Source organism: Astyanax mexicanus, chromosome 19 (genome assembly GCF_023375975.1).
Source record: "Astyanax mexicanus isolate ESR-SI-001 chromosome 19, AstMex3_surface, whole genome shotgun sequence".
NCBI classification, from domain to species: domain Eukaryota; kingdom Metazoa; phylum Chordata; class Actinopteri; order Characiformes; family Acestrorhamphidae; genus Astyanax; species Astyanax mexicanus.
The window spans coordinates 30,197,727-30,221,411 of NC_064426.1; the positions used below are offsets into that span (position 1 = coordinate 30,197,727).

The 23,685-nt window shown below is 37.5% G+C and overlaps 1 protein-coding gene across 1 annotated transcript in view; it reads right to left on the bottom strand.

The window, feature by feature from the left end:
* Nucleotides 1–23,685, bottom strand: part of sdk2a (sidekick cell adhesion molecule 2a) — a 277,542-nt gene that overhangs the window by 96,983 nt on the left and 156,874 nt on the right. Inside the window, 3 exon segments of the mRNA XM_022673506.2 lie at nucleotides 3,331–3,478; nucleotides 5,620–5,726; nucleotides 15,648–15,807. Of these exon segments, the coding sequence (XP_022529227.2) occupies nucleotides 3,331–3,478; nucleotides 5,620–5,726; nucleotides 15,648–15,807 (415 nt within the window).

Genomic DNA, 23,685 nt, shown 5'->3' on the forward strand with positions numbered 1-23,685 from the left:
CGCTTCTTTGCTTTAAAAGGAGCCAGTTGATGTGGTTCGGGCATCTGATGAGGATGCCACCAGGGCGTCTGGACATAATTCCGACTGGAATTATGTAGAATTATGTAGAGTTACATTACTTTTTTTGAAACATTAACCTGCCCTTTTTCACCAGAGTTACGTAGTGCAGTTTCTGGCGTTTTTGGAGTCTAGAGCAGCAGTGACAGAGACATCTGACTCTCCAAGAATCAGTGTGATGATTTTGAAGCTATAGATATTTTAAAGTAAAAGCTCTATATAACGCTTTCTTAAGTTCTTTCTTGAGTCATTTTGAATCAAGTGAAATGTCTACTTTCTGTGCTGAATAATGGTAATGGACAGGAATATGATCTTATATGAAAGGTCTGCTTTAGGTGGTAGACGTTTTGACGTCTGGCAGGACAGGGCTTTAGATGTGAAGGCTTTGTAGTGAAGACTGACAATCATTGGAAAGGTTTCTTCAAACCAGGAGCATCAAAGTTACATGCATGGCATAATTCTGCCCCCTGCCAGCTGGATAAAGACTAAAGTTGTAAGAGTTGTAAATAGTATTGGGTGGCCACTAGTTAGTCTAATTTGATGCTCACATAATACTTTCTGGTGCTCAATTAATATGTATTGCTCACCTAATAGTAGCTAGTGTTTACCATGTAGTATATTTTGCTTACTAAACATCATTACATTATACTACCTGGTGCTCACCTAATAGTATCTAGTGCTCACCTGATGCTAAATTGTGGTCACCTAGTCGTATCTGGTGCTTACCTAGTTATATCTAGTACTCACCTGATAGTATCTTGTAGTCACTTTGTCGAATTTGGTGCTTAACCTGTTCTATATATTTCTCACCTAATAGCATATAGTTCTCACCTAATACTACCTGGTTCTCACCTAATAGTATTAAGTTCTTACTTGATACTATCGTGTAGTCCCCTAGTCGTACCTGAGTCGTACCTAGTTCTATCTAGTTCTCACCTAATATTATCTGGTGCTTACCTAATATGATCTTATAGTCACTTAATCATATGTGGTGCTTACCTAGTTCTATCTAGTACTCACCTGATACTATATTTTAGTCACCTAGTCGTATCTGGGGCTTATCTGGCTCTATCTAGTTCTCACCTAATAGTATCTGGTTCTCACATAAAAGTCCCCTAGTCGTACCTGAGTCGTACCTAGTTCTATCTAGTTCTCACCTAATAGTATCTGGTGCTTACCTAATATGATCTTATAGTCACTTAATCATATCTGGTGCTTATCTAGTATTGGAGTTCTATCTAGTACTCACCTGATACTATATTGTAGTCACCTAGTCTTATCTGGGGCTTATCTGGCTCTATCTAGTTCTCACCTAATAGTATCTGGTGCTCATCTAATATGATCTTATAGTCACTTAATCATATGTGATGCTTGCCTAGTTCTATCTAGTACTGCCCTGATAGTATCTTGTAATCACTTAGAAATATTTGGTGTTTACCTTGTTCTATATATTTCCCACCTAATAGTATCTGGTGCTCACCTAATATGACCTTGTAGTCACCTAATTGTTTCTGGTGCTTACCTAGTTCTATATCTAGTTCTCATCTTATAGTAGATTGTAGTCACCTTGTGGTATCTGGTGCTCACCTAGTTCTATCTAAATTTGTTTCCCACCTAAAAGTATTTGGTGCTCACCTAATATGACATAATTGTAGCCACCTAATTGTATCTGTTGCTTAAACAGTTCTATCTATTTCTCACCTATATACTATAGAGCTCAGTTAGTATTGGTTAATCAGGTTCTTAGCAAATTTCACTTGGTGCTCTTTTTACGGTATCTAGTTTAGCTTACTATTACTATTAGGTGGGCACCAGATACTATTAAATGAGCACACAGTTTTGTGTGCTATATATCAAACTACTTTACCTCCACACACACTAATAGTATTTGGTGCTCACCTGATACTATATTCTAGTCACCTTGTCGTATCTGGTGCTTACCTAGTTCTATGTATTTCTCACCTAATACTACCTGGTTCTCACCTAGTCGCATCTTGTAGTCACTTAATCATATGTGGTGCTTGCCTAGTTCTATCTAGTACTCCCCTGATAGTATCTTGTTGTCAATTAGAAATATCTGGTGCTTACCTCGATCTATTTCTCCACTAAAAGTATCTGGTGACACTTTCTTGTAGTCACCTTGTTGTATCTGGGGTTTACGTAGATCTATCTGGTGTTCACCTAATACTATCTTGTAGTCACCTAGTCGTATCTGGGGCTTATCTATTTTTTTCTAGTTCTCACCTAATAGTATCTGGTGCTCACCTAATACGATATTGTTGTCACTTAATCATACCTGGTGCTTACCTAGTTCTATATAGTTCTCACCTAATATCTGGTATCTGGTGCTCACCTAATATGACCCTGTTGTCACCTGTTTTTTTTACGGTGCTTAACTCGTTCTATATCTAGTTCTCCACTGATTAGATACTATTAGGTGGGCACCAGATAATAATAAATGAGCACACAGTTGGGTAACCATATTTTAGTGTGCTATCTACCAAACACCTATACCTACACACACACACACACCCTTCCTCGCGTTTAGCTATTTATGTCTCCACAAAACAGGGTCTCTTCTTCTTCTTCTTCTTCCTCCACCCTGCCTGAGGCTTCAGCTCAGCAGTCTGCAGGGCTGCAGCAGCTCTAGTGCTGTCTAGCTCCTGAAAAACAGAGAAGCACCTTCTCCAGACTATGGAGGCGAGGAGCGTTCTCCTCCTCAGGTGTCAGAAAGCTTCACATCAGCTTCCACACACTGGATGATCGGCATGAATTATAGATCCTCAAACAAGCAAGCTGCTTCTCGCCCAGCCTCCTGCTGGCAGCTCAGGTAAATTAATCTCAGCTGATTACAAAGCCCGGCTCAAAGCGGACCGCGCATGTGCAGGTGCACGCTCACTCGCACACTCGCACACGCTCGTGCACCGCGCTGGATGTGTGCGGTGAGGAGGAAGCTCTGTCAATCAGCCAAGGTCGTCAATAAAGGCCTTTTGTCCACTTTGTCTAATTGGTTCCCTCGCCGCCTGCTCTCTCTCGCTAGCCTTCAATCACACCGGCTCCGGAGTCAACAGGGGTTCTTATTTATTATAGCTGACTTTATCAATGCTGCAACGAGGTGCTGCAATATCGGCCCCGCCGTGACCCCTCCCGGGGGTCCGGCCCCGCTGCAGGAGGAGGGCTTGTAGGGTGGTTAAACAATAATACGGCGGGGCTCTCCGGCTAGAGTGTGTTAGAGTTGATCCACACTCTCGCTCAGCCCGCCGGTAGGCTTACATGCGGCTGCTGGGGGGGATCTTGCGTCCGTCCCGGAACCACGTGATCTGGGGTCGTGGGAAGCTGGGGATCCGCGGGGGATAGATAAGAGCCGCCTCACCCTGGGAGACCACCTGAGAGCGCTCGCCCTCCGCGAAGCCCTCCATATCTAAAAGAGAGGGAAAGAGAAGGAGTTACTTGATCGAAAGTGGCGCAGGAGTGGGTACTAAAAAAAAAACATTAAGAAAACATTAAAACATTATTTCCCGCTTAGTAAAACATAGTAGATTAGCTTCTAGTTTTTAAAAGGAGTTACAGAAGAGTAGGGAACAATCCAACACACATCTCAGTTTAATAAATCAAAGTATTTAACCAGACACCTTATTTTTAAAATATATTTAACGTATTAATGTTTTAATTGATTTATTTAGGCATCTCTCTCTCACAAATCAAAGCTTACATTTATTCTCTACCACACAACTGTGTGTGTATATATATATATATATATATATATATATATATATATATATATATATATATATATATATATATATTATTATATATCTACATTATGTTTCTCCTAAAGGCGTGTAAAATAAATGATTTAATATAATTATATTGATATATGATAAATGATATAATATAATTATATAGACTACTTCTATTGCTTATGTTACAAAGTTTAGTTTAAAAAAAAAACTGTAACACTTAGGATACCAAGTTGTAATACTTTGTTGCAACAGGCTTAGTTGTAACGTTTAGTTGTAATGCTTAATAGTTTTACTGTAATGCTGGGTTGTAAAGTGTAGTTGTAACTGTTGTAATGCTTACTTGTTACATTTAGTTGTAACACTTGGTTGTAACAGCTGGTTGTAACAGCTAGTTGTAACAGTTGTAACACGTGGTTATAATGCTTTGTTTTGACACTTAGTTATAATGCTTAGCTGTTCTGCTTAGTTGTAACGTTTGGTTATAGTACTTAAAAGTAACAAGTAGTTATAATGTTTATTTGTAATGTGTAGTCACAGCAGTTGTAATGCTTACTTGTAACATTTAGTTGCAACAGCTAGTTGTAATTCTTAATTGTAACACTAAGTTGTAACACTTCGTTGTAAGAGCTAGTTATAACACTTAGTTGTAACAGCTGGTTATAATGCTTACTTGTAAAATTTGGTTGCAACAGGTAGTTGTAACGCTTACTTGTAACACTAAGTTGTAACACTTCGTTGTAATGCTTACTTGTAACATTTAGTTGCAACAGCTAGTTGTAACACTTACTTGTAACACTAAGTTGTAAGACTTCATTGTAAGAGCTAGTTATAACACTTAGTTGTAAAAGCAAGTTGTAATGTTTACTTGTAACATTTAGTTGTAAGACTTAGTTGTAACAGCTAGTGGTAACATTTAGTTGTAACAGCTAGTTGTAACACTTAATTGTAACAGGTGGTTATAATGCTTAGTTTTGACACTTATTAATAATGCTTAGCTTTTCTGCTTAGTTGTAACGTTTGGCTGTGATACTTAATAGTAACACTTACTTGTAATGCTGGGTTATGCTGTGCAGTTGTAAGACTTGGTTGTAACAGTTAGTTGTAACAGCTGGTTGTAAGAGTTGATTGAAATGCTTAGTTGTAACACTAAGCATAACAGTGTAACAATGGCATACTTGGGAGGCTGTAATACTTAAATTTATTTTTAATACCTAATTTTAAATCTTGTTTGTATTGCTTAGTTGCACTGCTTAATCATAACACTTTGTAATGCTAAGTTGTAGTGTTTAGTTGTAACAATTAGCTGTAACACTTGCTACAATGTTCAGTTAAAACAATTAGCTTTTTTTTGTGAGAGCTGTACTTTAGCTTGTCTGAACACTTTACAGCACAACTGTTCAATTATGTAAAATATCTTACCCAGTATGAGTTTGTTCCCCACTCTCCCTTAATAGTAGCTTCTGTTTCACCAATTAGCACCAAACAAACTGCCCCACTAAATCCTTACACTCACCTCGCACCACCTCGCACTTGTTTATATGGTTTCTGACACTGTTTATCTTTAATTAATGCAGGCGGAAATAGAAGCCATCTCGAATTTGGCCTGCAATTTTTTTTATTATAGAGAACAACAGCAGGAGTCCAGTCCTCCTCCAGTGTCAAAAACCACACAACTAAGCCTTTTTCAGGTTACTTATCAAGTGCAGGCAGTGAGGGTAAAGGGAAAATTGTGTAAATTAGATTTCCCAAGGTATTCCATTAAAGCGCATCCCGGCGCCACCCCTGATTTCATTCTCGCTGCTTTCTCATTTGCACTTACAGGCAACCTGCACTTCGGTGCTCCTCTGCATTAGAGCCCCGACCCGGTTCCTCACGATGCACCTGTAGAAGCCGGCGTGCGAGCGGTCCAGCGACGGCATGAGGTACCTGGTGGACATGACGTTCATGACAGTCACTTATTTCCATTTCATTTTCCACACCAAAGAGCTTGACACACACACACACACACACACGTCCTCGCACGTACTCGCACACACACATTCACATTCGCGCGTGCACTCGCTCGCTCACGCACGCACACACGCACTCGCGCGAGGCTCGCTACTGATATATCACAAAAATGAAATTCCTCAGACTTTCCAAAACCCTATTCAGCCTCAGGGCTGTAAGCAATCATCTAGTGCTAGTATTCTGCTCGAGTGCGGAATATTTGGCCGTTGCACTCAAGACCCGCAAATCCACGCCTAAGTAAAAAACCCCCACCCATCTATAATAGAAGGCTTTTTTCAGGGCCTGGTCGACGCCATTACGTCCCAAAGCAGAAAAGAACAAAAATATATAGTGGATACAGTGCTCGCATGCATGAGTGTGTGTGTGTGTGTTTCAGTGTTGATCAATTCTTGTAAGCATTATATATTCTCTACATGAGGTGCTGAAGTAGACCACAAGAGAGTCAAACAAGGTGCGTCGCTGTCCAATGAAAAACACTTATCTCCAAAACAGCAACTTTACAGGAGAGAGAAAAAACCTTGTAAACTTTCAATGGAAGTCAATTTAAAAAGAGTTTAATTCAGGTCATTTTGCAGAGTTTCTATTGGTCCGTTCATCAAGAAATTTTGGCACAGTGCAAAGGACAGTTTGTCTATTCAAATTATGAAAATGGAGATAAGTGTTTTTCATTGGACAGTGACATATATATATATATATCTGTAAAAACAAATAAGACCATTTAAAATGTACCAAATTAGCCAAACTACCAAAAACCTCTGGATATAATCAAGAGCAAAAACCAAATCAAACCAAGCTGAACTGCTTGAACTTTTGCACCAGGAGTGGCATAAAGTTATCCAAAAGCAGTATGTAAGACTGGTGGAGGAGAACATGCTAAGATGCATTAAAAAAATGATAAAAACCAGGGTTATTCCACCAAATATTGATTTCTGAACTCTTTATTAAAACTTTATAAATATGAACTTGTTTTCTTTGCATTATTTGAAGATTTGAGATCTTTTTTGTTATTTCAGCCATTTCTCAGTTTTCTGCAAATAAATTGCTCTAAATAACAATATTTGTATTTGAAATTTGGGAGAAATGTTGTCGGTAGTTTATAGAAACTGAAGGGGTCTCTTAATTTTTTGCAGAGCTGTATATTATAGTAGGGGTTGGAATCATAGGGTGTGCCACGATATGATATTTTCATGATATATTGTCCACGATAATAATGATTTCACAATATTGTGCTTCTACGATACTCAATATATTGACAACATAAGACAATTATCTATACTCAATATTTCACAGCATTTGTGGTTCTGAAGAGGATAAAATACTCTTCACTAAATAAGTGAATATCAGGAATGATGGATTTGTTGGTGTCAGTTTTACATTATTTACATTCAATTTTATGCTTTACTGCAGGTTTAACCTATTCATGTCACGTCTGGTGCTGTTAGCTCCTCTGTCCCTTCCACACCCAGCTCTAACGGAGGTTCTCAGGTCAACAACTACATTACCCAGAATGCACCACCCGCTGACATCACGCACTCACCTGATCATGTGACACCTCACCTGCTTCCTCCAGGAAGTCCCGAATACTGATTACTGGCACTATATAAGAGCACTCCACACAAACACCCACGCCGCGTATTGTAGGTTCTCCTCATTACAAAGCGTTTCTATATCTCTTGTCTCAGTTTATCTTGTGTATGACCTTGCCTTTGTTTTCTCGACGCCGATTATTGCCTTGCCTCTGATATTGGATTGCTTGTGTATTACCTGGACTGTGTTTTCACTACTGCCTCTTGGATTACCTCTGACACTGGATCTCTCGTGTATGAACTCTGGACTGTCTCTCGTTTATGGTATGGTTTTGTCTACATTGCTCTGGTTTCTGGTGATTAACTGTTTTCTGTATCAACCACGTATTACATCTGTTTATTTTTATAATAAACATATATTTTTATCAGTATCTGCACGTGTCTGCAATTCTGTGCTCATCATGACAGAATTGCAGACACGTGCAGATACTGATAAAAATATATGTTTATTATAAAAATAAACAGATGTAATACGTGGTTGATACAGAAAACAGTTAATATCTAAAAAGTGATTTTTTCTTATTAAAGTTTGTATGATAATTGGAAAAATATCAGTATAACAAAACAGCAAAAACAGAGGAAACCTGTGGTAGGGCAAATACTTTTCAATATTGATATATATTGACACAACATAACAATTAAGTATTGCAAACGGAAACGCAATTTTGTTGTTCCCTGTGATCTCAGGCCTCTGGACTACGAAACCCAGAATGCACCTCACACAGACATCATGCATTCACACAATGTGAATGTGTGGAATGCTACTGGATGCAATATCAACACTCTGCAAATATTGCAAAGGAACTTTTAAGAAATTCCATTAGGAACCTCTACAACTTCAGGCTGAGACGTCTGTAGTGTTGTGTTATCAAACCCTATACTGAGGGACACACTTCTGTAGGTGTAGCTCAACAAACATGACCAAAAGCTTCATGTTCTTCCATATCTACTGTACATGTCTACATTTGAATTATTTATTGTTCCTGGAATCTTTATCTCCGATTTGATGCTTCCTTCTGGGTGCAGCGGTTTCTTTGTGTGTACAGTATGTGTGTGTGTGTGTGTGTGTGTGTGATAGTGTAAGACTTTAGCACCATGGGGAACCAGTGTGGATGCTGTGAGGTACACAGTTCCAGCTTTAGGTCTCTGCACAGGAGCGGTGGCACTTTTGTTCAATAAATCCCTAATTCACTTAGTTGCTCACACTGAGCTCCTGATCGGGCCGTTCGGCTCCCCCTGCAGTGCCATTCACATATTCCTAATACTGTAGTCAAGTGGATTCAGGTTCTCCCTTTGATCAGGAGTGGGGAGGAATAACAAGCAGAAGTGTGATCCTTGCTCTCAACTGCATGCAAACACACACACACACTCACACTCTCTCTCTCTCTATGTCTATGGTTGACTGACTGAGGAGAAGGATGCAGGTGGAGAGTTGTGGCCACTTGGGATCAGCCTCTCTAGAACAGTCCGTCTCTGAGACTCTGATTCTACATGTAACAAACCCAACTATTTTGAGATACTTAGTCATTATTGTGAGACATTAAGTCATTATTTTGAGATACTAAGTCATTATTTTGAGATATTAAGTAATTATTTTAAGATACTAAGTCATTATTGTGAGATACTAAGACATTATTTTGAGATACTAAGTCGTTATTTTGAGATACTAAGAATATTTTGAGATACTAAGTCATTATTTTTAAATACTAAGTCATTATTTTTAAATACTACATTATTATTTTGAGATACTAAGTTGTTGTTTTGAGAAACTAAGTCATTATTTTGAAATATTAAGTCGTTATTTCTAAAATGCTACATCATTATTTTAAGATACTAAGAATATTTTGAGATACTAAGTCATTATTTTGAGATACTAAGTCATTATTGTGAGATATTAAGTCATTATTTTGAGAACCACTAAGTCATTAATTAGAAATACTAAGTCGTTATTTGGAAATACTACATCATTATTTTGAGATACTAAGACTATTTTGAGATACTTAGTCATTATTTTGAGATATTAAGTAATTATTTTGAGATACTAAGTCGTTATTTTGAGATACTAAGAATATTCTAAGATACTAAGTCATTATTGTGAGATATTAAGTCATTAATTTTAGATACTAAGTTGTTATTTTAAGATACTAAGTCATTATTTTTAAATACTAAGTTGTTATTTTGAAATATTACATCATTATTCTGAGATACTAAGTCATTATTGTGAGATATTAAGTCATTATTTTGAGATAATAAGACATTATTTTGAGACACTAAGTTGTTATTTTGAGATATTAAGTCATTATTTTGAGATACTAAGATTATTATGAGATACTAAGTCATTATTTTAAGATACTAAGCTTTTGTTTTGAGAAACTAAGTAATTATTTTGAAATACTACATCATTATTGTGAGATATTATGTCATTATTGTGAGATATTATGTCATTATTTTGAGATACTAAGTCAGTATTTTGAAATACTAAGTCATTATTAAGAGAAGTTAAGTCGTTATTATGAGAACTCAAATAATAAAAGCTGGAAAAATAGGAAGAAGAAGAAGAAAAACTGAGCTGTTATTTAAAGAGAACAGAATCCACCTCATTTTTCATCATGACAAGAAAGTGCCCATCTTTATGACACTGACTGGTTCCAGAACATCACCAATCAGTCACACAGAGTGAGAGCAAGAAGCACATCACTGCGATCCACAGACACAAATCATTCAAAAACAAAACAAACAACAATAATTATAATAACTTATACTTAGAGATAAATTACAGACCCTGTTCCCGCCAATAAAATAATAATAATAATAATAATAATAATAATAATAATAATAATAATAATAATAATAATAATAAAAACATTATTAGGTGAGATATTCAGACATTATTTTGAGTTGCTTTCTGGTTATTTTGAGATATTCAAACATTATTTTGAGATACAATCTTAACTATTTTGAGATACTAAGTCATTATTATTTATTATTTTGAGATGTTGAGTCAATAATGAGTCATTCATTTGAGATAGCATCTCATTATTTCATATAAATGTTTTATTTGGAGTTATTCAAACATTATTTTGAGATAGTATCGTATTATTTGATATTAAGTAACTGTTTTCAGATATTAAGGCAGATACTCCCTCATTATTTTGAAATTTGAGATGGATGGATGGAGGGATGGGTGAGTGGATGAATGGATGGGCAAAACAGTGTATGGATGGATGGGTGGGTGGATAGATGGATGGGTGAGCGTGTGGATGGATGGATGGATGGATGGATGGATGAATGGATGGATGGTGGAAGGATGGATAGGTGAGTGGATGAATGGATGGATGGATGGATGGGTGAAAGGGTGGATGGGCATGTGGATGGATGGATGGGTGGATGGATGAATGGATGGATGGATGGTGGAAGGATGGATGGGTAAGTGGATAAATTGATGGGAAAAACAGTGTATGGATGGGTGGGTGGATAGGTGGATGGCCGCGTGGATGGATGGATGGAGGGATGGGTGAGTGGATAAATAGATGGGAAAAACAGTGTATGGATGGGTGGGTGGATAGGTGGATGGGCGTGCAGATGGATGGATGGATGGATTCATGGATGGATGGATGGATGGATTGTAGGACCAGTATTGTAAGACCAGCGAATGACTGAAATTATTTGGCCAAATGGTAGAAAGTGGGAAAAAATTCTTTAAATATTCATAAAAAGAAATGACTCTTCATACCAGTATTCTAAGCCTTACATTCAAGATCTGAATAGGTTTCAGACATCATAACCCTAACATATAATGTCTAAGAGGTGCTCTCAACCTGTCATTCAGTGGCAAAGAGTAATCCAGCTCAGAAAAATGGCTCAGACAAATCCATCCAAATGGATGGACAGGTGCAGGAGTGGAGGAGTGGACAGATGAAAGGGTTAAAAGGTAAATGGGTGGGTGGATGGATGGATGGATGGATGGATGGATGGATAGACAGATGACTATAGCTCTATTTATAAGAGCAATTAAAGATAGTGAACAGTCTGGGTAGATAACTCTTGCAGATCCAGACCATTTTACCATTTATTTTCTAATTCTGATTGAAGGACATTCAGTACTTTTCTCACCGTTACTTAAAACTTCTGCTTGTTTTGCTTTTTTATCAGCACTGATATAAAGACCTGGTCTATGATGTTTCAATCTGGGCTATTCAGCGTAATTTTGAGCAGGTTTACAGATGTTTTCTTCAGTATGAATTGGCCAGTCAAATCCTTTACAAATTGCATTACAGCAAGTCCTCCGCTAAACCTAATCCAACTCCACCAGAGCTCAATTCCATTTTCATTTAGACCTTCAAAGTACTTGTTACAGATCTGAGAGGCCAGCAGATTGATCTCTGTTTCTCTTGCCAATCATTCCCGCTCTCCTGCCTTTTCAAATTGATTGCTTTTGACTACAACAAGCAAGTTTTAATGAACGTCCACTCCACCGCACTCTTCCCAGCATACTGCGGAGTTCAGTCCAGAACATCCACGATATGAAGAAACTCTGAACCACCGCAACAACTGCTTTACACCAATAGTGATATAACATTAATACTGTACATTACCTGCTGCATCACAAACTCATACAATATAATCACATATAAACCCCAATTACCAAACTAAATAACTTTTCTTTTATTTATTCACTTTTAATTGTCACTTTCATAAACATGAACACTCTTTTTAACTTAGTCATTATTTGAAAGTAATAATTTATTATTATTATTATTATTATTATTATTATTATTATTATTATTATTATTATTATTATTATTATTATTATTATCTCAAGATACTAAGTCATTATTGTGAAATATTAAGTCATTATTTTAAGATACTAAGGCATTATTTTGAGATACTAAGTTATTGTTTTGAAACACTAAATCATTACTGTGAGATCTTAAGTTGTTTCTTTGAGATACCAAGTCGTCATTTTGAGATCCTTAGCCATTATTTTGAGATAATAAGTCGTTATTTTGAGATACTAAGTCATTATTTTGAAATACTAAGTCATTATTTTAAAATAGTACATCATAATTTTGAGATACTAAGTCATTATTGTGAGATGTTAAGTTGTTATCTTGAGATACTAAGTCATTATTGTGAGATGTTAAGTCATTATTTTGAAATACTAAGTCATTATTTTAAAATACTACATCATTATTTTGAGATACTAAGTCATTCATGTGAGATGTTAAGTCATTATTGTGAGATACTAAGTCATTATTGTGAGATATTAAGTCATTATTTTGAGATGCTAAGACATTATTTTGAGACACTAAGTCATTATTTTGAGATATTAAGTCGTTATTTTGAGATACTAAGACATTATTTTGAGACACTAAGTCATTATTTTGAGATATTAAGAATATTTTGAGAAACTAAGTCATTGTTTTGAGATACTAATTCTTTATTTTGAGATACTAAGTCATAATTTTTTTAAATACTAAGTCATTATTTTAAAATACTACATCATTGTTTTGAGATACTAAGTCATTATTGTGAGATGTTAAGTCATTATTGTGAGATACTAAGTCATTATTGTGAGATATTAAGTCATTATTTTGAGATGCTAAGACATTATTTTGAGATATTAAGTTGTTACTTTGAGATACTAAGACATTATTTTGAGACACTAAGTCATTATTTTGAGATATTAAGTCGTTATTTTGAGATACTAAGACATTATTTTGAGACACTAAGTCGTTATTTTGAGATACTAAGTCATAATTTTTTAAAATACTACATCATTATTTTGAGATACTAAGTCATTATTGTGAGATGTTAAGTCGTTATCTTGAGATACTAAGTCAGTATTTTGAAACACTAAGTCATTATAAAGAGATGTTAAGTCCTTATTATGAGATACTAAGTCATTATTTTGTGATCCTAACTCAATATTTTGAAATATTTTGAGACACTCAGTCAGTATCATGAGTTAGTATTGCATTATTTTGAAATTATTTTGCTTTTGGAATAAAAAGAAAACCCTGATTTTTATCTTCAGGTAAGTGAAATACAGGCTTCCATACAAAACAGTACATTTAATTTTAATTAAAAAATATATTTTAAAAGAATGAGACAAAAACATTCTTGATGCTTTTTGAGGAATTTCCATGAATCTATTCCTGATGAGATGTGTGCGTAAAGCTGCTGTGGTATTTCTATGGATGGTGAAGAGTTCTGGATACAATTTAATATAAAAAAGCAATTAGGATTAAAGTTAAGATTTCAGCTTCAGTTTGTTAAACCAGTCATTTGCAGCCTGGAGGGCTTACTTGTGCCTTTTATATTTAAGAGCTCATTCTGCTCTCAGCACACCTGATCCAGATAATCAGCAATTAAAACACGCTCTTTGTGTTAATTAGCAGCTGAATGAAGTGTGTTGGGGTAGGAAACCACTTAAATGTGCAGGACAGGCCTGGGGACCACAGTGTTGAATCACCCTATTGGTTATTTTACTTTTGTTTGCTTTGTTCAAATAAAAGAACACATGAAAGCTGGAAAGCAGATGGAAGCAGAGTTTAGATTCGTTTTACTCAAACATATACCTGTAAATAGCAAAATCAGAGAAACTGATTCAGAAACTGAAATGAGCTCTTAATGTTTTCCAGAGCTGTATATTAAATATTAAAATGTTCACTTGTTCAGAAAGTATTGAGTATTATATTAGAGTAGAGGAAAGTCATTGTAAATGATGTTATTGCATAATCTCATTGCTGTTTTTCTGTGTTTTTGCACTTCTCACAACTCAATATAAATAAACTTTTTTTGTTTAGAAAGTTTTTTTTATTCTTAAACCTTGTTAAATTAGATATATTAGATTAGAGTAAAGTCATTCAGACATCATTCTTGTAGCTTAATTTACTGATGTTTAGGCCTGTGGATCATTGTTAGCATTGTTTGTGTGATTTAATCTTTCGTAGATTTGTTCTTAATAATTATCATTTTTCTTAAATAGCAGTTCTATGCTTCTTCAGTGTTGCAATTCTGCTCATTCAAAAAGCCAGAAAATGTTTACTTTTAGTTTTAGCGCAGTGAGGGGTTAAAAATGTCAGGGCTTAGGCTCATAATGACAGGAGCTTTATGGGGCTTTATAAACTCTACATGAAAGATCATAGTGTTTGGACAGCACTCGATCACTAAGGTAAATCGAAGTAAATAGAAGTAAATAGAAGTAAATAGAAGTAAATTGAAGTAAATTGAAGACGTTCCTTTCCATCCATTATTTCTCATTACGGCTAATTTTTTAAAACGCTCCTAGCTCCTAATTTACTTAAAATGCCTGAAATCAACTAAAGTTGATTGTTTGTAAGGACACGCTGTGAACCGTTCTGTCTGGTTCAGTTCTGTTCCAGTTCTGCTTCTCCTAAAAGCAGGGAAGGACCCCAGAGAAGGGTCCGGAAACGCCAGGCAAGATCTTAAGTGGAGGAAAAGGAGGAGGAGGAGGCCTTGACTGACTTAAAGCAAGGCATGCAGGTGGACCCACTCGGCTAAATACATTAGCGCTACGCTAAATGCTGCAGCGGGGTAGAAAGCCTGCATCTGAAGGCCCGTGGTCAGCACAAAGTCTTGAGTCTGAGTTATTGAGTGAAGTGAAGAAAGAGCGGAGCGTGTCCATTGTGCCGAGGAGAAAAAGAAAGGAAAAAAAAAACAATTCACTTTGCTTTTACAATTATAAATATTACATGGCTCTCGCGGCTATAGAGAATAATGCACCTTCCGTTCCGTTCCACCGACTACAATGGTTTGATGGATACAATTCCATATTCCTGACACATGCCGGACGCAGTGTTTATAAAGAATGCATAGAGTCCAAAAATAAATAAATAAATATATAAATAAATAAAAAAATCAGGGGAAAAAAAACAAAACAAAACAAAAAAAAAACAAAAGGCGGACGGCCAAACCCCGCCGCTCGTTCCCCACGACCAAGCAGGAAATGACATCGACTAATGTGCGCCGGGAATCGATATCAGAGAGTCATTTCGCGCCTGCATGGGGAATGAGGTGCCATATCTCAAGAGGCTTATGATCCTCCACCGTTCCGGAATAAATGCATAGGAATGAGTCGGGATTTGAATAAATATCCGCAAATGAGAAATTTGTTAAAAGGTAAACTGTGATTAATGTGTCTATTTGTTGCGGTAATTATGCGACGGGAATGACAAATGGCGAGGAGGAGGAGGAGGAGCGAGGGGGGCCGGCGGCGGCGGCTCACCTGTACTCCAGCGAGAACCGTGTCAGCTCCGTGCCGTTGTACAGCCACTTAAACTCCAGGGGCCAGCTGCCCTCCGCCATGCAGGTCAGCACCAGGCGGTTCCCCTCCAAGTGCACCTGGGTCGCCACCGGCTCCATTTTGAAGTACGGGGGAACATCGTCTGTACAGAGAGAGAGAGAAAAAAAAGATACGGTACTGATTAATTACAGTACAGTTTATAAAGCAGGATTTCTCAGTAAACTAGAACATTTACGCCACTTTTCTCTCAACCCTGGTCTTGGAGGCACTTTTCCTGCTTTAACCCGCCTCCTTTAATTAACCTAGGCTTCTTATTTCAGCTACATATATATATATATATATATATATATGCCCATTATAAATGCATGTATTTTAATACAGTGTAAATACACAGCTCTGGAAAACAATTCAGAGACCACTTCAGTTTCTCTGATTTTGCCATTTAGGTTTATGTTCGAGTAAAATGAACATTGTCATTTCATTCTATAAACTACAGACAACATTTCTCCCAAATTCCAAATAAAATACTGTCATACTGTTTAAAGCATTTAAATTTTGCAGAAAAGATGCAGAGCTTTCAGAACTCAAATAATGCAAAGAAGCAAACAAGTTCATATCCATAAATGTTTTAAAGCTCAGAAATCAATATTTGGTGGAATAACTCTGGTTTCTAATCACAGTTTTCATGCATCTTGGCACGTTCTTCCCCACCAGTCTAACACACTGCTTTTGGTAACTTTATCCAAATGCCACTCCTGGTGCAAAAAAAAAGTAAGAGACCACTTAAAAATGATGAGTTTCTTTGATTTTACCAAATTGAAAAGCTCTGGAATATAATCAAGAGGAAGATGGATGATCACAAGCCAACTGAACAGAACTGTTTTTTTTTGTTTGTTTGTTTTTTGCACCAGGAGTGCAGGCATAAAGTTATCCAAAAGCAGTGTGTAAGACTGGTGGAGGAGAACATGCCAAGATGCATGAACTGTGATTTAAAAACCACCAGGGATTTTTTACCAAATATTGATTTCTGAACTCTTAAAACTTTATGAATATGAGCTTGTTTGCCTATTTGCATTATTATTTGAGGTCTGAAAGCTCTGCATATTTTTTTGTTTGTTATTTCAGCCATTTCTCATTATCTGCAAATAAATGCTCTAAATGACCATTTTTTTTTGGGGGGGGGGGGGGGGGGGGAATTTGGGAGAAATGTTGTCTGTAGTTTATAGAATAAAACAACAATGTTATTTTTACTCAAATATGTACTTATGAATAGCAAAAATCGGAGAAACTGATTGACAAACTGACGTGGTCTTTTAACCGAGGAAACAACGATGGTAATAGCAGCCTCTCGAAATCAGCAAATCATATAAATAAACACAAATAAATACAAATAACCAAGGTCAGCAATGGAGTCTCCTGATAGAACTTTTTCCTAAAGCCTGAATACAGATGAATGGATAACAGTCTGGGATTTTACATAAATATCATATTTCAGGATCAGTGAGACACATCCTATGCATTAACCTTTACAGCATGTAACACATCAACCGTCTAAATGCTGAAATGCTGGCCAGACTCGTTTTTTTTTTTTTTTTTTAGCAGGGACAGTGACAGTGCAGTTTAGTCAAGGCTTAAGCAGTGTTTGGGAATCCAGCCCGGAGTGTACATTGAGCAGCGATGCTCAGGCAGTGTGTGTGAATTCCAGGGAGAAGATGGAGTGCGACTCCCGGCGCTCCGATGGCATAACTGAGCGAAGACGCTCAAGAGTGCTCCAAGATGAAGCTGTTCGCCCCGCAAATGTGACAGGATGAGCTACGACCTCCTCCCGCCTCCATTCGTCTTCTGGCTTTCTAATACGGGTGGATTATCTAGACTCAGGGGCTCACTCTACAGGTCGGCGCGTGGTGGTGGCGGCGGCGGCGGCGAGGGACGAGGCCCCGGAGCCTGGGAGACGAAAGGCTTTCATTATGCACCTGAGGAGCACATGATCAGACGTATCGACCACGCCGACTCTCGCTCTCTCGCTCTCTCTCTCTTTCTCTCTCTCGGCAGGGTGACACCGGAGTTGATTGTCATGTTTTGGGGGGAAAGCTAATTAAAGCTTGTATTAATAGAGGCAATAAGCCGGCGTACCCCGCAGCAACACTGAATTCTGCAGTGACTCATTGCCTGAGCGGTTATTGGCGGAGCTCAGCTGAAGCAGCAAGTGCTGATATGTTGTGCCCTGTGGGAGAACGAAGGAGGGTGGGGGGGGGGGGGGGGGGGGCGGTTGGTGCATAAACCATCCGCTCCAATGGGAAGACAATGAGCTGGTGAGGAGTGATGACCTGGTAGAGAGAAGAGAAGTAGACTGTGTAATGAATGAGCGTGATGTGGAACACACTTCGTACACACACACACACATATATATATATATATATATATATATATATATATATATATATATATATATATATATATATATCCGTGTACACACACACACATATATATATATATATATATATATATATATATATATATATATATATATACTCACACACAAAAAAGTCAAAATGAGCTAGAGTCTACTTAAGGGTACATTCTATCGACATCGAGAACATAAAGGAACATAAAGGTGATATAGTAGCCATTATACAGCCATTTTTTTACACCACAGTGTGTATATAGTAGTAATAGTAATAATAGTGTAGTATTGTATGATGTAATACTATCATATAGTGTAATATATAGAATAATAGTGTCTCAACCAATAGGATCACTGACCATACCTAGCGGGAGGCAAAAATCAAGAAAAAACACTTCAATTTCCAAACCAGTTTCTCTAATTTTGCTATTTATAGGTATATAGGTATAGTTTTAAGAAAAATTAACACTGTTGTTTTATTCTAAAACCTACGAACAACATTTCTCCCGAATCCCAAATAAAAATATAGTCGTTTAAAGCATTCATTTGCAGAAAATTATTTTAGAATAGCTGAAATAATAATAATAATAATAAAAAAAAATATGCAGAGCTTTTAGACCTCAAATGACGCAAAGAAAAAAACAAGTTCATATTCATAAATTTAGTTTTAAGAGTTTTAAGAGTTCAGAAATCAATATTTGGTGGAATAATTCAGGATTTTAATCACATTTTTCCGTGCATCTTGGCATGTTCTCCTCCACCAGTCTTACACACTGCTTTTGGATAACTTTATGCTATTCACTCCTGGTGCACAAATTCAAGCAGTTTAGCTTTCTTTTGATGGCTTGTGATCATCTATCTTCCTCTTGATTATATTCCAGAGGTTTTCAATTTGGAAGAATCAAAAAAACTCATAATTTTTTTATTTTTTTCTTATTTTTTTACACTTGTAATCAAGTGTTACCAAAAATCCTTCAGCTGAATGTACAAATTAATGCTCTCACAGCGCTTAGCGTGGCACGGCTCACCAGCGGCTGGTTTAAGATCGGATTCATTAAATTCAGCAGTGCTGCACTAACACCAGTCCCCAAAAACAGTGAAGCATGGTAATGAAGTCCTGTTCAAAAAGTCACCAAGGTGGTGATCAGCATGCTCCCTCCATTCCACTGCAGTAATTTTACATGTGTAAGCGGCAATCAGAATTGACATGCTAATGCATATTAATGACTGTGGCTCAAGTGCTTGATTTGATGGCAAAATGGACTCTTATAAATCAAACTGAGGTTCTCTTTGGTGAAATATATCTATGACAGAGCTGTGTAAGAGCTGGCTCTTTCATCTGGAGACTGCAAGTTTGATTCCAGGTGATGCTACTGTCTCTAAGGTCATAGCTGACCCTGGATGACCCTATTTTTCCTTCCATCGCTCATTGAGATGCTAACCAGTGTCTGTTAGAACAAGGGCTATGACTGAAATGGCTCCCAATTTACTAGTTAGGGCGCTATTGAGTATGTCAGCCATTTTTCTTTGAGTGTCCAAATGTCGTAAGGGGGGATTTGAACGTGATTTTAAGGGCACTATAAACTCCCACAATGTATCATGATTTATAATACACATCGCTGCTTACTACACGAGCTGAATCTGTCCCAGAATGCACCACAAGTCTCGCTACTTAGCAAAAGACAGGCGAACAAATGGGGCACATTTGACAGAGAGCCACCAGGGTTGCCAGATAGTTACAGTGGGATTCAGATAAAACCAAGTCACCAGGTGAAAAGTGTTTAAAATCCACCCAAACAGCTGATGTTCAGCAAATCAATAGTATTAGAGGGTAACACGAACTTACATAAAATAAAACTCGCAAAAATGAAAATTTTAAAGCTATGTCTCTGCAAGGTTAGCTATCTAAAACACTGATGAGTACCCTTTCCATCAGCAGGACTAAAAGCTCTGTCTCTGCAAGGTTAGCTATCTAAAACACTGATGAGTACCCTTTTCATCAGCGGGACTAAAAGCTCTGTCTCTGCGAGGTTAGATATCTAACTACAACACTGATGAGTACCCTTTCCATCAGCAGGACTAAAAGCTCTGTCTCTGAAAGGTTAGCATTATCTAACTGCAACACTGATGAGTACCCTTTCCATCAGCAGGACTAAAAGCTATGTATCTGCAAGGTTAGCTATCTAACTACAACACTGATGAGTACCCTTTCCATCAGCAGGACTAAAAGCACTGTCTCTGCAAGGTTACTTATCTAAAACTCTGATGAGTACCCTTTCCATCAGCAGGACTAAAAGCTCTGTCTCTGCAAGGTTAGCTATCTAACTACAACACTGATGAGTACCCTTTCCATCAGCAGGACTAAAAGCTCTGTCTCTGCAAGGTTAGCGTTATCTAACTGCAACACTGATGAGTACCCTTTCCATCAGCAGGACTAAACGCTCTATCTCTGCGAGGTTAGCAATCTAACTACAACACTGATGAGTACCCTTTCCATCAGAAGGACTAAAAGCTATGTCTCTGCAAGGTTAGCTATCTAACTACAACACTGATGAGTACCCTTTTCATCAGCAGGACTAAAAGCTCTGTCTCTGCGAGGTTAGCTATCTAACTACAACACTGATGAGTACCCTTTCCATCAACAGGACTAAAAGTTCTGTCTCTGCAAGGTTAGCTATCTAACTACAACACTGATGAGTACCCTTTCCATCAGCAGGACTAAAAGCACTGTCTCTGCAAGGTTACTTATCTAAAACTCTGATGAGTACCCTTTCCATCAGCAGGACTAAAAGCTCTGTCTCTGCAAGGTTAGCTATCTAACTACAACACTGATGAGTACCCTTTCCATCAGCAGGACTAAAAGCTCTGTCTCTGCAAGGTTAGCGTTATCTAACTGCAACACTGATGAGTACCCTTTCCATCAGCAGGACTAAACGCTCTATCTCTGCGAGGTTAGCAATCTAACTACAACACTGATGAGTACCCTTTCCATCAGAAGGACTAAAAGCTATGTCTCTGCAAGGTTAGCTATCTAACTACAACACTGATGAGTACCCTTTTCATCAGCAGGACTAAAAGCTCTGTCTCTGCGAGGTTAGCTATCTAACTACAACACTGATGAGTACCCTTTCCATCAACAGGACTAAAAGTTCTGTCTCTGCAAGGTTAGCTATCTAACTACAACACTGATGAGTACCCTTTCCATCAACAGGACTAAAAGTTCTGTCTCTGCAAGGTTAGCCATCTAAAACACTGATGAGTACCCTTTCCATCAGCAGGACTAAAAGCTCTGTCTCTGCAAGGTTAGCTATCTAAAACACTGATGAGTACCCTTTCCTTCAGCAGGACTAAAAGCTCTGTCTCTGCGAGGTTAGCGTTATCTAACTACAACACTGATGAGTACCCTTTCCATCAGCAGGACTAAAAGCTCTGTCTCTGCAAGGTTATCTATCTAACTACAACACTGATGAGTACCCTTTCCATCAGCAGGACTAAAAGCTATGTCTCTGCAAGGTTAGCGTTATTCAACTACAACACTGCTGAGTTAAATTTACTATTGTTTTCATCACTACTTAGTGAACTAAATAGTGTCTCCCTATATAGCGCTATACTAACAAAAGAGGAGGGAGCCATTTCGATCACAGCTTAGGACTTCAAATGTCCTTCCGAATTCCATTTAACAGTTAAAACTATGCCATTTCTGATTTCATTTGGCTTCATGTTCAGCTTTCCTCCAATTTAACAGGACCAGCAATCTCCAATAACAGCTTTATGTCATGAATTGAAACATCTACCATTGACTTGCTTTCTGTTCGAGTCGTGGTACAGAAAAGAAAAAAAAAAAACACTCCCAGGCGTGCCTCTGCTCTTCCCCTGATGGCAATCAATCCCTCCAACCATTCTGAAGAGCATGTTGGGTCTGAAAAGTCTTGAAAAGGTATGTTTCTCCTGGGAGGCCCCTCAAACCCTTGATCTGATTTGATTGAAGGAGTCAAGAACTCTTCAGGCAGTGCCATACCCTGAGAAGACACACTTTGATTCCATATACAACCCTATGGCGAAGACCTTTACCACATGGAGACAGTCCTTCTTAAGTGCTTGAGGAAGAAGCTTGCTTAGAAAGAATTGATGCACTGGAAGGTTAGTAACCGATATTTTTCAGCGCCAAATAATATTTAGAATAATAAAACAACTTTTAACTTTAGAATTATTTAAACAGAGGTAGCGGACGCACACTACACTCCCACAATAATCCTCATTGACCTGGAAACTGTAGTTGTAAATTGTAGCTGTAAAGAAATCGGACATGGCTAAAAACAGCTGATAAACTGCAGGTTTAAGTTCCTTTTTTTGGGTCCTACTTACATATATTATATACAATTTTATTGATTTACCTTCACAATCTATTTTTTTTTTTTTTTTTGCTGAAAGATACAAGCTTTACAGGGCTAGGATAGCATGTTTCTAACTTCAGGTTAGCTGAAGTATCTAGTTAGCTCACTTAGATCCTTATGTTTGTTTACCAAAAACAAGAATACTTGCAGGCTTGCGACTTTAGTAGCACTGCTGAAGTAAATGTATGACTAAAATTGCACTGCTGAAGTAAACTTCTAATTAGAATAGCATTGCGTCTGAGGTACATGCGTTGTGCTTCGTTGGCTTGTCTAATGAGATATTTAAAATATGTATAATATAAAGTATTGTCCACTGTACAGTAATGTTAGTTAATTTTTGTATTTTTTCTCGGTAAAACAAGTCAAAAATACCTTTAGCTGTATCATTTTTGCAGTGGTGAAAAGTATTGTTCTATTTTCAGCATTCAGACAAATATACATATATTATTTTCTAAAAATGTCATTTATGTGCATCATTATTCCTTAGCCAAACAAGTAAACAGTTATTATTAGAATCTGGGTGTGATAATAATACAAATACAGTAAAAACATTGAAAAGGTGAAGGGCAAGACAGGAAGAATATGGAAGAATATGGAAGAATATGGAAGGTGTAATTGGGGCAGTGTGAGTACACGCTGCTGATGGATGACCCGAGCAGGAGAAGTAATTATTTAAAAAAAAAATTCCCTGCATCGTGGTAGGGCTTATCTTCATTGAATCTTTATCGTTTAATCTGGCATGAAGTGAACATACTGTACATAGCATGCATATATATCATGTTCGAGCAAGACTTGTTTTAGCATGATCCCATAGGCTTACGGCGCGACATGCAATAAAGTTGTTAAGACCCCTGTTATTGCGCTGATTATTGCGGAGGGCTTTACTCTATCTTACGCCTCAATAATCACACATGCCGAGATGTCCAGTAAATTATTTTCTTTATCCAGTGCAAACGAACAAACGTACACATGCAAGTGCAGCCAATCAAGCGAGGATGATCCTCCTCATCCTCCTTAGTTGATGCCGGCAGACTATTATCAGTCCAATCAAAGCCTTTAATGTCCCCCGCCACTCATTCAAATCATTGCCGTTGGGCAACGGCCCTCAGAAATGATCTCTGTGTGAACAGTAATAAAAGGCCCTCCATTCCTTCTTCCTCCCTCCTTCCCTCTCTTTAGATATGATGCTCTCCAGCAGCCTCCACCAGCTTGTGAATCATGC